The sequence below is a fragment of the Dasypus novemcinctus genome, chromosome 16, assembly GCF_030445035.2.
Source record: "Dasypus novemcinctus isolate mDasNov1 chromosome 16, mDasNov1.1.hap2, whole genome shotgun sequence".
NCBI lineage: Eukaryota > Metazoa > Chordata > Mammalia > Cingulata > Dasypodidae > Dasypus > Dasypus novemcinctus.
Window position 1 is genome coordinate 74169917 of NC_080688.1, and position 14373 is coordinate 74184289.

General features: G+C 45.7%; 1 protein-coding gene and 1 pseudogene across 2 annotated transcripts in view; both read right to left on the minus strand.

The window, feature by feature from the left end:
- Positions 1 to 14373, minus strand: part of FECH (ferrochelatase) — a 43851-nt gene that overhangs the window by 14587 nt on the left and 14891 nt on the right. For both annotated transcript variants that reach the window (XM_012522865.3, XM_004452292.5), the window contains 2 exons: positions 7268 to 7402; positions 5070 to 5176 (listed from right to left, as the gene is read on the minus strand). In XM_012522865.3, the coding sequence (XP_012378319.1) occupies positions 5070 to 5176; positions 7268 to 7402 (242 nt within the window). The remainder of the gene's footprint in view (positions 1 to 5069; positions 5177 to 7267; positions 7403 to 14373) is intronic.
- Positions 499 to 3982, minus strand: LOC139436688 (E3 ubiquitin-protein ligase makorin-1 pseudogene; annotated as a pseudogene).

The following is a 14373-nucleotide window of genomic DNA, read 5'->3' on the forward strand; positions in this document are numbered from 1 at the left end:
TTTTTTTACCTTTAAGATTTATTTTTTTTCTAACTTTTTAAAGAGAGAAAACAACACGCTTCTTGGAGAGAGGTGAGGGGGTAAGCAGACAGACCATGGGCAAAAAAGATTTCAGTGCGCGTGGAGTGGGGAGGCCTGCCCGGGGGAGGGGCACAGGCACTGCCACCGCACTGCAGGGAAGGGCTCCTGTCGCAGAGCCACAGACCAGTTCCTGCTTCACTGGAAGGTGCTATCGAGCCAAGTCAAAAATTGTCCTGAACGATATTGCAGGGACAGATGCAGGGCATTATATATCCTGCCATAACCCACTGAATGGACTGGGGGGGGGGGAGTGTAAACTATAATCCATTCGGTGCAGCAATGCTCCAAAATGTATTTACCAAGTGCAATGAATGTGCTACAATGATGAAAGAGGTTGTTGATGTGGGAGGAGTAGGGTGGATGGGGAGTGGGGTCTATGGGAATCTCTTATATTCTTTAATGTAACATTTTGTGTGATCTATGTATCTTTAAAAAAAAAAAGAAAAATTGATAAAAGAAAATCTAAAAACAAAAAATTAAATTAAAAAAAAAATCTTCTGGCTCATCATCAAACGAGTCCCACCACCTTCAGAGTTTGTCAGGTCATGTCCCCACCTGCAGCCAGAAGCAGAAGCGACATGTTGCCCGGCTCAAAGGTGACACCCTCTTCTGCATTGTTGCTAAAGGAACTGCTGTCCTCTCTCCTCGGTGAGCTCCAGAAGTGGCTCCTTCTCTGGGCCCGGTGACTGTCTGATGCCCACAGTCTGTCTCTGTGGCTCCTCTCTCCTGTGCATGCTTGTAAAAGCTGTTCTTTCCAAATGGGCAGCTCCCACGCCCTCATCGAAATGCCTGTACGCGTTGGTGCTCGTTGCCTCCTTGCATGTCTGTATGAGTTTCTGCCTCCCTTCTCTCTCTTCCACCCAGCACTCACTTGGAATTACAAAGTTAGATGTGCTCTGGCCTTCTGGGCAGGACTTCACCATCTTGCTCTCAAACTGCTTAGCCCTCCTCCACTAGCAAATGCACGTGAGACAGTAGGTGTGGCCACAGCTGGAGAGTTCCACAGCAGGGCCCACTGGGGCTGGCTTTCAGAGACCACCGTGACATCCCACAAACCACGTCCTTTCTGTGTTGGACAGCAAATGAGAGCTCCATGTCCTTCTCAGGAGCCTCCCTGCAAGACTCTTCTTACATGTGGTCTCTGGCAGCATCCACTGGAGGTAGGACCTGCAGCCCCACGTGTCACACGACTCTCCATGGAGACATACAAGTCCCCCGCCCGGGTCGCGCTCTCCCACTGCAGCCTAGGGGCAAAGCTGCTTCTGTTTGCACAGCAGTTTGCTCTTCCTCGATTCTGGCTTGGTCAGGGAGTCCTGCGGGGTGCTTCAGGGCAGGAGGGCTAGTGCAGCCACGGTAGGGCTGCCCAGGAACAAACTCGATGGCAATCACCCAGTTTTCTGTGCCTGCCTCCTACAGCTGCCAAGTTTGAGTTTCTTGACCCAGCTTCGCCTGCACTCATTTCAAGCCGTCCAACGACTGACGAGAGACTTGAAGAAGCAGCAAGGGCTGATTTGGCAGTTAGACCTGGGGCAGTCGCTTTTCCCTGCTTCACTGGCTTGCTGTGCCCATATCTGCAGTGGTCTCTGTCCACACAGTACCCACGCAGAAAATATCCACACCACGCCACGTGGGCTGTCAGAGAGGTCGAGCGAGTAGCAACGGCCATCTCCGTCGTCCTCACAAATCCTGTGCGTAGAATACCTGCGGGTGGCCTGTTAGTCCCCCACCTCCCCCTTCTGCCACCCCAAATGGGGGGTGGGGACTGTGGGACAGGGGTGGGGAAGGCCGCTAACACCGCTGCCACTGTCGTGGCTGTTGTTCCGGGGAGGAACTCTCTTTTTAAAAAAAAGTGCACACAGTACACAGTCTCTCTTGCTTTGGTTCATCATCAAAATGGATCATAACAGTTTCAGGGGCCTAGGGAATTTGATGGGAAACTTCTAAAGCTCGCTAATGGCTCACTGAAAATGAACGCTCTGGAGCTGCGGCCCCTCGGGAGGAAGAGGGCACACTTCCAGATGGAAAGGAAGGAGACGCTGCTTTAAGGCCTCTCGTGTGCTCGGTGAGCAGGAAAATAGCTTACAGGGTCTTTCTAAATCTTCCTTAATTTGGCTTTTAGTCTTACCACATTAGAATACATTGAACAGAAATAGAAGAGAAATAAGAAAATACTGGTCTATTTTTACACTTTCCTTCGAAGGCCCGTCTCCTCCCCGGGTCAATCTTCCTAACAACTCCACAGACAGAGCAGAGGTGGGACCGCCCTCATTAACTTCGCAAGCCGGGGCTGGAGGCAGTGGGTTTGAGGGCCATTCTGAGCAGGCCCATCTGCGGCCCGGGCTGGCTGCAGGCCCCACAGCCTCCTGCTCCAAATCTCTGTCCACCAGACCGGTTCACTCCCCTCATCTAGCTGGCACTTTCCGGTTCACATGGATACGTGCTGAAATACCAGATCTGAAGAGGTTTGCTTTCATCTTACACTTTAATCATTCTTTGTCATTTAAATTGTAAGGGAAATGCTACAGAGGACATTCTTGGGTCAAGAGACAAAACTGGAATAGGAACATAGATTAGTTAACAGTAAGTATCAACGTTCAATTTACTCAAGCTGAATACCACACTGTGACTGTGTAAGACAATATCCCTGATCTTAGGAAATATGCACTTGAGTATAGGTACAAAGGTGATAATATCTATAATTCACCCTCGAAAGGTTCAGAAAAATAGTTATGTCTATGGAGACATACACACAGAGTATGTGGATGATAAAGCAAATGGATAAATGTTAATAATGGGTAAGTTTAGGTAAAGAGTAGATGACAGTTCCTAACACTATTCTTGGTCTTGCGACTTTTCTGCATGTTTGAAATTATTTCCAAATAATTGCATTTGTTGGTATTTTGATATAGCAGTAGTCAGTATTATAGGATGAGCAAACCATTCCCTAATAAATATTGAGATATGATTAATCTTTCCAGACCCTCAAAAGTGGGAAACTAAATGCTCAAAGGCATATGATGCTGCCTAGAGAGGTAATTCCCTTTTCGAAATGTACAGTTTACCTACAGAGTAAATGTGATAGGATTAGATACAAATAAAAACATTATTTTGTTCTAGTGGTCTTGCTTTGCAGTGCTTACAAACTAAGGATACTCAGAAACGACTGGTTTTGGACAATAGCCTAGATAGGAGGTCCCCTTCAAAGTTAATTTAAGGGCCTGGAATTTAAATATCGGATGACTCCAACAGCTAGATAAAGAGGAATATTAGAGGTAAGAGTAAAATAAGCAAATGCAATTCTGAGCAATTACTACTTAGTAACTGTAGAGATGTGGATTAAAAATAATAAAAGGGCTTTAGGCCTTTTTTTTTTTTTTTTTGCTTTAGGCCTATTTAAATTCCTGCCAGCTATCAAATCTTTTTCTCATGTAACCTGTATTATGTTAAGAAAAAAATCTATAAACTTTGTTTCCGGAAAAATTTTTACATCTTATCCTTTTCTCATTTTGGAAAAAACCTCAAAATAAATTTCACGATGGCTTGCCACAGACTCAACACCAGCTTCAAAACCTTGGTGCGGTGGGTGAGGAGGCGCTATGGGCCGCTCCTGCGCGCCAGCTCCAGCACATCCCCCTGCTCTGTGAAAGAGGCACCCAGCTCTCGGAGCCTTCAATCACACTGTCCCAGGGGGCGGATAAATGCCTCCAAAACTCCCTCCATTTCAGGAACAGAGACTTCCTCAGTTAAGAGACCCTTCCGTCTTTCGGCTTCCCCCCTGTTCAAAGCACTGAATTTTAATGCAAATCTAACTCCTCCATCAGGGCCGACAGATGCTGTGCAGATCCCTCTGTCCCTCTGCGACAGCGCTGACCTGGAACACCCCCATTTCCCTTCTCCCCATCTTGGGCCTCTCCAGAACAAGGGGGGCGGGGGGGGGGGGGCACAGTGCTTCAGGCACAGTAAGAGGCAGGCAGGAGGCGGGCACCGTAGCCCAAAGCTACACCCATCCCTGGGGGGAGGGCTCTTCCTTTTCACCTTTTTCTTAAAACTGGATTTCAACCCAGCATTAACCCTTTACATCTTCTTCATGCCTAAGGAACAAGGTCTGCTTTGGAAAGAGCTGTTTTGATTTTGACGACCTCTATCACCATCTAGTGGCGACAGATTTTAAGTGACATTAGGAGTTTTTAACTTAGTGTTTTGCCAGAAGCCAAAGACTACTTCAAGGAATAAAAACTGGACTAGATAAAATCCAAATCACTTAATATTCCTCCTGCCTAAATTAACTTAAAGGCAGAAACTTTCCCCAACATACGTTTTCCAGAACAAAACAACATATCTGCATGATTTAGGGCAATTACCAATCGCACTCATATTTGAAGGGCAGAAACATACACAATAACACCAATTCAAAGGCCTTGACTTTAGAATCGAAGCTTTAACTGATTCTCGTAAGATCAAGCAATTACTTATATAAGTATTATAAATGTTAATGATGGACAAGAAATTTGGGATACCATAAATGACATAAATCTTTTAATAAATGCAACTTTCTCAAATGAAATACTAAATTTATTTCCACATCTCAATGCCATGCATAAATTACCTTTAAATTGTCTGAATCTTCTGCAATGTTAAAGGATTAAGGAAATAGAGATTCAGCTTGTTGGTGAACGTAAATTAGAGTATTGCTCCCTCTATTGAAGTACCATGCATGGTCTTGAACATTCTGCTCTCTGGGATACAGAACTTAAACCTGGCTCTGCTAGAGTTTGTGGCTGGCAGCAGCAAGGCGAAGAAAGAAGGGTCTAGCCATGTTAATCTTTAAGTCTTTCATCTCGTTTTGTCATAAATCAAGACTCTAATACTTAGAAAGAAATCTACAACATACAACTGAAGCGAAAGAAGGGCAAGGCTCGGAAGGACGCACCCGCGGACCAAGCAGGGACCGGGAGGGTCCCCACCAGCTGCCGTGGCCACTGGCTCACCTGGATGAGGAGGGGGTGTGTGGGCCACCTGTCGATGGTGCTCCACTTCATCATTGGCTTTTTCCCCATGTCATTGTAGTATCTGTAAATGGCATTTAAGCTGCTGCCTGAAACATAAGGGGCCCACTTAGTGAATGCATTTTGACTATGGCGAAAATAAAAGAATACACTATGAAAGGCAGTAATTAGAAGTAGGTAGCTGCATCTATACCACATCAGTCTAATTACAATCATTTCAATACTTTAAAATGCATATGGATCTAACTACTCTGCTAATGAAGATCACTAAAAAGCAATTGATCTTGGTGGACTTTCCAAGACTATTGAAGCTATTTCTAGTGAGAAACACAACAGCCATGAATTTATGAAATACAAGCAGTTGTTATTTCCAAGGACCAAATCTTACCTTTGAAAGCATGTCAAATTTTTCTTCTACTATAAAGACAATCAATCCCGTTATAGAAAATGTAGAGCGTGGGGAAGGAAAAAAAGAAATTCGGCCACAATCCCAGCTTGTTAATACAAATCATTGTTCTATTCCAGCATAGTTCTCCCCAGATCTTTTTTACAAAGCTGTAATTTGGTATCCTGAAAATTTTTCATACTACTATACAATCTTTATAACCCTCCTTTTCAATGTCATTATGAGCAGTTTTTTGAGTTTGAGTTTTGAGTTTTATCTGCTTCTACAAAATTATTGTCATTCTCTAGAATAAGTTAAATGGCCACCTAATCCTTACAGGTAACCTAATAAAACTTGTGTTTCTGAGCAAAAGATGGAGATGGTAACAATTCAAAGTTAAAAAAAACACAGATGGTGCCAACCCAACACAACTTTTTCTTGGCCTGGAGGAGCTGGCAGTGGGGCCAGGCCTTAACCCTATAGAGCCAATCCTAACACAAGGCCTCTTCCTCAAGTCCCCAAACATTCCCATGCTTCCTATCACCAACCCACTATTTCTCTAATGATAAGAACTTTAGTCAATTAGGTTTAGAGCCATATTTTATATGATATAACCTAGAATACGGCTTGTGATCAATACATTAGAAAACAAGATATTATAGTTCGGCCGTAACAATGAATGTCCAAAAGGTACAGTATAAAGGGTACCCTAGTTTCCCGAAAGATTTATTATCTCTGAAACTAAGATGTACCTGGCCTTTTACAAGTGATGTACACGTTGGAATACTGTTAGAGGCAACTCTAACATTCATTTCAACTGAAATGAAACCAGTAGTTGATCCTTCTGTCATGTAATCATCCTTTTAACTTATCTCATTTTGAGAGAGGACTTTTACATGTTAAGGTATATTTTTTAAAACAAGGCATAGCTTAAAATTTTATCAGAATCTGATTCATTCTCCAATAACATATTACCAGGCATTTCAAATTTGTAGAGGTCCATTTACTCCCGAAGTGATCACAATTCAAATTCTTGAGGGCATATGAGAAATTAGACATTTTAATAGGTTACTGGAACTCTGAACAAATATTTAAGGCACACAAAAGGCTTTGAATATTTCCTCCAGGAGCCTTTCCCCCTTACAAATAATATACACTACAAAAGCAATTTGGGAGTAAAAAAACATGCTGATTTTTATACAAGGATTGCCAAACATTTATTTTTTTCTCCAGCTGTAGTTAAATACATAGGAAACGACAAGTAGTAATATTCTCCAAAATCAAGAACACTGAAAGAGTATGCAAAGGGAACCCCAAACCGGGCTTTAATTTAACCACCATCTAACTGAAGCACAACCAGAAAACATACCAATATTGCCAATGTTAAATGTAATGTGGGCCCTGCACCCTTGCCCTTGCTTTCCAATGGAAACAGCTGTCACCTTTGCTACGTTAATAAGAATACTAGAGTAGCAGTCAAAATAAGGAAAAGTGGCCTCGGGCTCATTCCTGATCCATCACACACCTGCAGTTAAACCTCCACCCTGCAGCCACTGCCTTCCACCCACCATTCCTAATTCTCAGCAGACTGGCCAATAACTCAAAGGACCTGTGAACCATGAGACTTCAAACAGGCAGACCTGAACGTTCGTGTTTAAAGGAGACAGGTTGGATTTGCCATTCAAATCTCAAACGATTTATCCTTTCATTCCGCACTCCCGGGTTAGCCTTGCCAGGGTCGGGTTAGTCTTGTCAGGTCGTAGCCACCCTCCCGTTGCCAACGCGATGCCCTTACCTGTGGTGGAGCAGCTGTACTGTGGGTACTGAGTGAAAGCAATCGCCCGTTCAAGCCCATCCCTTTCCATCTCCTCAATTGCTTCTTCCGTTAAAGGATGGACATACCGAAATCCAATATAGTATTTGTGAGGGGCTGTTAGGAAAGGAGAAAGGATTAATCTTTATATAGATTTCTTGGCATCGCTGAACATAATGCAATGGCCAGAACAAAGAACAGTTAACCCAATTTTCCTCTGATGCTAAGAATGTGGACCATTTTAGACTATTCCTTGGATCGTATCCAGTCTTCAGCTGGTAGAGGGACTTTTAATCACTATTCTCTGGGATTAAGGCCCCTTTTACTCAGAACAAGAGCTTCTAAACACAAGCTTCTGCCCCTGATCCTCTGAGCTGACTGGGAGGAGAGAGACTCGGAGAAGGCAGATTAGAGCCAACACTTGGTCTTTCTGTGGCAGCCCCTCTGAAGTACCAGGAACCGTGCTCAACACTTTGCCTGTTCTCTCTCTCTCTCTCATTTAACCCCATTTTTCAGATATGGAAATGGAGACTCTGAGCTCATTAACTGAGCAGGTGGTTGAGTTGGCATTATAACCTGGGTGCCCCTCCTGAGCCCAGGCCGGCTCCACGTTCCCAGCCTGCTCATCAATGGCTTCCTTCCCATCAACTTAGAGCCCAGGCCACCTGGTTTATAGAAAATACCAAGACAAGAACCATTTCACATACTCAATAAAAGTTCACTGAGAACTAATAATTTAAATGACTCCATTTAATATATGGTGTAGCAGTTTGATATTATTGATGAATTACAAAAAGACATATTGGATTATGTTTATAAACTGATCTTTTCCTCTGGGCATATTAGATTATATTGGATTCAGAGGTTTACTGGATTAAGTAATCAGGTAAACCTCTTGCATCAGTAGGGCATTCAGTCCCCACCCCATGGTGGGTGGGGACTCACAGATCAAAGGCATGGCAAGGGACAGAATTGGGGTTTTTTGATGTTGGAGTTTTGATGATGGAGTTTGATGCTGAAGCCTTAGGAAGTAAGCTCACAGAGGAAAGAGAAGCAAGACCCTGGAAAGGAGGAAAGGAGGAACCCAGGAAGCCTGAACCCTCGCAGATGTCAGCAGCCATCTTGCTCCAACAAGTGCAAATAGAGTTTGGTGAGGGAAGTAACTTACGCTTTATAGCCTGGTATCTGTAAGCTCCTATCCCAAATAAATATCCTTCATAAAAACCAACCAATTTCTGGTATTTTGCATCAGCACCCCCTTGGCTGACTAATACATATGAGAAACAACAACAACAAGGCTTCAATTGGAGGCACCAAGTGGGATTTTAAATTATTTGTTCCTTGTGCGATTAAGCTACACATCTTGGTGGTATTTCCCCTTCTCTTTCCCAACTCCCTCTTCTGTCTCTTCCTTTTTCCTCCTGCATCTTTTTTTTCCCTGAATTTCAAAAAGCATCCCCAACCTCACTGCAGTTTTCCTAGGCTTCATAAAATCACAAAACTGGACATTTCCTCCTTGCCTTTTCAATGGATTACCCATAAATCATATTCAAGGATGAAACAGAATACAGTACATAAACTTTCAGCACTAATAAAACCAAGTGTTACTGTCCAAAGTATTAGCAGGTGCTGCAACTGAGAAGAGGACACTAAACTGCCATAAGAAACACTTAGATGAAAACAAAGGAAAAAACTGACAAGTTTATAAGACACATAGATGGAGAGCAGCCTTCCTCAGGAACCTGACCCAGGGAGCACGTTCCTAAGGACAGTCACAGAAAACTGACAGGAGAGAGTAGCATGTATGTGCATGGGCCGGATGGTCGGATTCAGGATTTTCAGGCTGGGGACTGAAAAAAGAAGAAGGATAGGGTATAAACGGAATCATCTATGGCTGTCTACGTTCTAGGCCACAAATTATATGCTCCCTTTAATAAAATACGTGATTTGCGTTCAAACAAACCAGAAAACATGAGCCTGTAAACAAGTTCCAGGGGACTGTACAAATATTATGTGGTTTGTGCTAAAACTGACAACCATAACAAATATCATTAAGTCCATTTTTAAGCAATTCCTGGTGATCTGAACTGAGGCTTAGGTGGAATTTGTTCCTGTTCTATTTTGAAACAATACAATTATCAGACTGACAGAGCAAAATCCTCAAAGTTGCAGGTCAACTGCTTCTCACAATATTCTTCTCAACTGTTTGGCATTTGAAAGTTGCTACTGAAATATCTGTGGGCCAGGAGGTCCTCAAGTATCACAGACCAGGAGAGGCGGAGAGGCTGCCCGACAGATGAAGGCAGGGTGGGGAGCCGCATTTTAAAGTGAGAGAGAAAATTCTCTGCAGAGAACAGGTAACTTCCACCGTCCATTTAAAGACGGCCTGCGAAACAAATGTTAGGAAAGGTGACTACGCGCTCTCGGCTCGGGCCACCCTGAGGGACCGGCCAGCCGTGTTCACTAAGGACCCCGGCTGGTGGGGTTTAGTGGCTGGCTGTTCCAGGGAGGAGCAGTACCGGGGCGGGGGTGGGGCCAGGGGGCCTCTAGAGGCTCGATGTGCCCCAGACAAGCTATGTGTCTGTGCAGCTGCCCCCTGGATGCTAATTCGGCAAGAGCTATGAGAAGAGGAAAAAAGGAACCAGTAAAGCTTTGCTAATTTCTAGCCCACTGGTACTTCAGCACGTGCAGCAGTTGAGGTGTGGAGTCCAAATATGTAGCTCCACCGGCAGCAGATTGTTGTTTTTTCCACCGGCAGCAGATTGTGCTGATGAAAAACAAAAGCCCACACTGGCTGGACTTCTGCCCCGTACCGAGCACCATGCTAACCCCTTTCAGGACGCTCCTACCTGGTTTTCACCATGACTGAGTCCCGACATCATCCCCATCTCAGCGAGGTAGTGACCTGCCAAGCAGGCGAAGCCAAGTCCACCCGAGCCAGCACCTGTGCTCTCACCCACAGGGCGTCCTGTGGAGAACTGGAGTATTTCCAGAGTAGCCCGTACTTCCAGCTTCCTTAAAAGCAGTCACAATCCAAATAGTTACACCGTAATTTTTAAAATATATTTTAGATTTAGATGGTTATTAAAGGATTCCACTTCTCCTCTGTCCCCTTCTCTAGTCCCTAAATCACTACTGTGCAGTGTCACTCAGTGAAACTAATTCCCAGTCACCCCTCAGTGAAAGTCACTGAGCTGCTCGACTGGTCAATTCTATGCAGTCTGGGCAGGTCTCAGAACTGCCTTACTGGCTACACCAAGCAACAACTACTTCCCTAAAAACTGAGAGCATGAAGCATTTAAAAAGTTTTTAAAATTTTTCTTATTTGTACAAACACACATTTCCCCCTTCCCCCACCCTCAACATTTCTATCTGCTTGTAATCACCAATTTTCTTGCCTACAGGAAACCTGTCCTAAAAGAAATAAACAAATAGAAGTAGTTCAAAATCAACTTTTCAATTTCCTCGGAAAGAAGAGGATAGGGAAGAAAGGATAAGAAGGGAAGAGGATTGAGAGAGGTTGAGAGAGAGAGAAATAAAGAAAACAGAGAAAGCAGGACAGGGAAACACAGGAAGGGATTCAGGGAGGGCGTCCTCCCCCCCCAGATGCCCCCTCGAGGCAGCAGGACAGGAGTGGGGGCCTCCAGCCTCGCTGGGAGCTGCCCTCAGTCTTCACTGCCAAGTCTCTCAAGTCTCTAAGCCTTGAGGTGATTTCATTTGTCCTACATGCAAGCCACGCAGTGAGACAGGGATCCTGGGCATGTTCTCTGAGGGAGCCTCTCCAGCCAGTCTTCAAAAGCACTCCCCCTGCCCCGTAAGCAGACGGGCCTGAAGCAGCAAGGCTCCAGGAGGTGGAACACTTGCTGTGACAGAACCATTCTTTTCCTTTGAGCAGCAGCCTCAGCGGGCTGCTGCTGCTGCTGAATGAATCGGAGGCCTTGGGCCTTATTCAACCACGCACCCCCAAGCAGGCCTGCTGAGAAGCAGGAGGTTGCATTAGTCAGGGTTCTCTAGGGAAACAGAAACACTAGGAGATAAATATGCATATACACATGTAATATAAATATTATGAGGTTTTTACAACATGATGGTGGGGATGGGCAACTCCACATCCCATAAGGCAGGCCACAAGCTGGGAACACCAGGGAAGTTTTTCAGTGAATCCCCCAGAAGCTGGCTAGCCAAAGTAGAGATGGAAATTCTCTCTTCTGACTGCTGAAATCATCACTTCTTCTTTCAAAGCCTTCAGGCGATGGGATGAGGCATCTCACATTGGTGAAGGTGATCTTCCAGTTCAGTGGAGATGTAATCAGCCACAGAAAATGTCCTCACGGTAACAATCAGGCCAGCACTTGCGTGACCAAACAACTGGGCACCACCGCCTGATCAAGCTGGCACGTGATCTCAGCTCACAGTGGTCCTCCGGCAAGCAGGAGGGTGCAAAAGTTTAACTTGCCTGCCTCAAAGGAACCCAGGTTGGGCCACCGAGGACAATGACATGCCAAAGAGTCGTCAATACCAATGCCTTCCTGTGAGCAGCACCTTGACAAGCTCCCAAAATCCAATGAAGCCCAAAGTAGCCCCCAAGAGAGTTTACTCTGTCTGGATGAAAACTACCAGCAAACGTGCCGCTCCACGAAGGTCAGGCTTGACTGACTTTATCCTCATCCTGACACCTGTCACAGGGTCAGAGCTGAGGATGGATGAAGGATGGATGGATGGGTGCATGGACGTGTGAATGAACAGTTGAAAGAGGAGGTGGGTGAGCAAGCAAGTGGATGGAAGAAGGAAAGGAGGAAAGATGATGCTTCAGTTTCCTGGCTGCTAAAACAAATGCTATGAAATGGGTTGGCATGAACAATGGGACTTTACTGGCTCACAATTTTGAGGGTGAGAGAAGCCAAAATCAAGGCATCTTCAAGGCGAAGCTTCTCCCAGAAGACTGGCGTTCTGGGGCTGGCTGCAGCGATCTGTGGTCCCTGCTTTTCTGTCACATGGCAATGCACATGGCAGCCTCTCTGGGTTTCGTTGACTCTCCTGCGACCTGTCTCTGTGGGTCTGAATTTCATTCTGCTGATAAAGGACTCCAGTAATAGAATTAAGACCCATCCCGATTCAGACCTTAACTGAAGTAACCCCATCAAAAGGTCCTATTTACAATGGGTTCACATCCACAGGAATGGCTTAAGTTTAAGAACATGTTTTTCTGGGATACACAGCTCCAAACCAGCACCGATGACTGTCTGCTGCATTACTGGTCTTTCAGGGCACGGACTGGTAAGCTACTGAGCCGATTTATGCTTCACGAATGCCCTAAACTTATCCCCAGTGCAATCACAGAGAATAATAGGCTTTTTAAATAAGTCTCTTCAGGACAGAATGTTTAAGAACCAATTTTTTAAAATGTCACTTTCACAGTAGTTTTTACTAGGTAAGAATGAAGTGGTCTTATTCGCCACTACCATGGCAGAGAATAGTTAACCCTAGATTCTACATGTTTGTAATGCCCTCTTTACACTAACATGGCCACATATTAAAACGGCGAGACATTTCACATTAAGTGGGGCCCTGACTAAATCCAGGTCATTTCGTGGGACTCTTTCCAGGCCAACCTGGGTGGCTACGGCCACAGCTGGCCTGTCTGGTGCTTGCACAGAGACAGGAGGAGGGAAGGACGCGCCCTCCATCTGTGCTCACTTTCAAGTCTGACAACCCACCAGGGTCCTTCATGGTGCTTGCTGGGTACTATAGTAACATAGAAACAGGAGACGTGCTTCCTCCTTGCCCTGAAGACAGCACAGCAATTGCAGAGCTCACTCAAACCAGCCCTCTATTGGTGTCAACTGTTAGCGACCAGAGGGTCTGTCCTCTACCAAGGAGGTGTGAGTGGAGGTCAGCCTCGCTTCCCTCACTGGAGGCTTCAAAAGCCACAGTGTGCCCCATGGGACTGAACTGCCTGAGACATGCCCTGGAGCCACGAGTGAGGGCAGGAAGCTAACCTGGTATTCAGAAATGCAACTGAACAAATTTCCACTTGGGGTGCTCTGCGGGAGGGGCTGGAGCCCTCTGTCCCTGTGTGCAGTGGGGAACAGTGGTTCAGAGGGCGACACGGGGTGCCACTCGGGGTGCCCTGCCGAGCGAAGCCTCTGGCCTGCCTGGTCCGGCTGGTCCTGAAGCCGCAGGGGACCTGCACTCACCGCACTCCCCGTGGCCTGAGGTGGACATTCTCTCCATTTGGACACCTCTGGTCTGTCTACAAGTGGCATCAGTACTGGGTTGAACAGCGTCCCCTCCCCAAAGGCATGGTCACCAGGCGTCTCAGAATGTGATGACCATGTTGGGAAAAAGGGTCTTTGTACATGTAATTAAGACAAGGTTCCCAAGGTGAAATCACCCTGGATGAGGATCCAGTGAAACCGAAAAGAGCACCCACAGACCCAGGGAAGCAGGCCACGGGAAGGCGAAGCAGAGACTGGAGTGATGCAGCCACAAGCCATGGACACCCGGAGCCCCCGGAGGCTGGGAGGCCTGGAAGGTTTGCCCCAGAGCCTTCTGGAGCATGGCCTAGCTGACAGCTTGCCTTTGAACTTCTGGCCTCCAGAACTGAGAGAGAATAAAAGCCTGTTGTGTTAAGCCACGTAGCTTGTGGTATTTTGTTACAGCAGCCCTAGGAATCTACGACAGTGTCTTCAAATTGACCAGCAGTGTTGTTTCTTAGTACTCCGTAAAAACAGTGATGTGTCCTGCAACCAATGGCATCCTGGATGCAATTAAAAATGGCACTTCTAGTTCATTTGTGGATTTAGTATTTTCTATCTTTACACGAGCATTTACATGTAGAGCTTCTCAGAGGGCAGTTGCCAGGTACATGCAATCCTTTTTTTAGTGCCACATCCCAAGAGGCATACAGTGGTGGAACTGCTGCTGAGTGCTGAAAGCAGTTGCTGGAAGGTGCTCAGTATCTCGTGGCTTCAGTGATAGCTAGCTACCTCTGCTCTAAATGTGGATCTAATGAGCTACCCACCCTGAAAGAAAAGGCAATGGTAACTGCCTCAATCCATTTCCCATAGATTTCTTTCCAGTGCAAT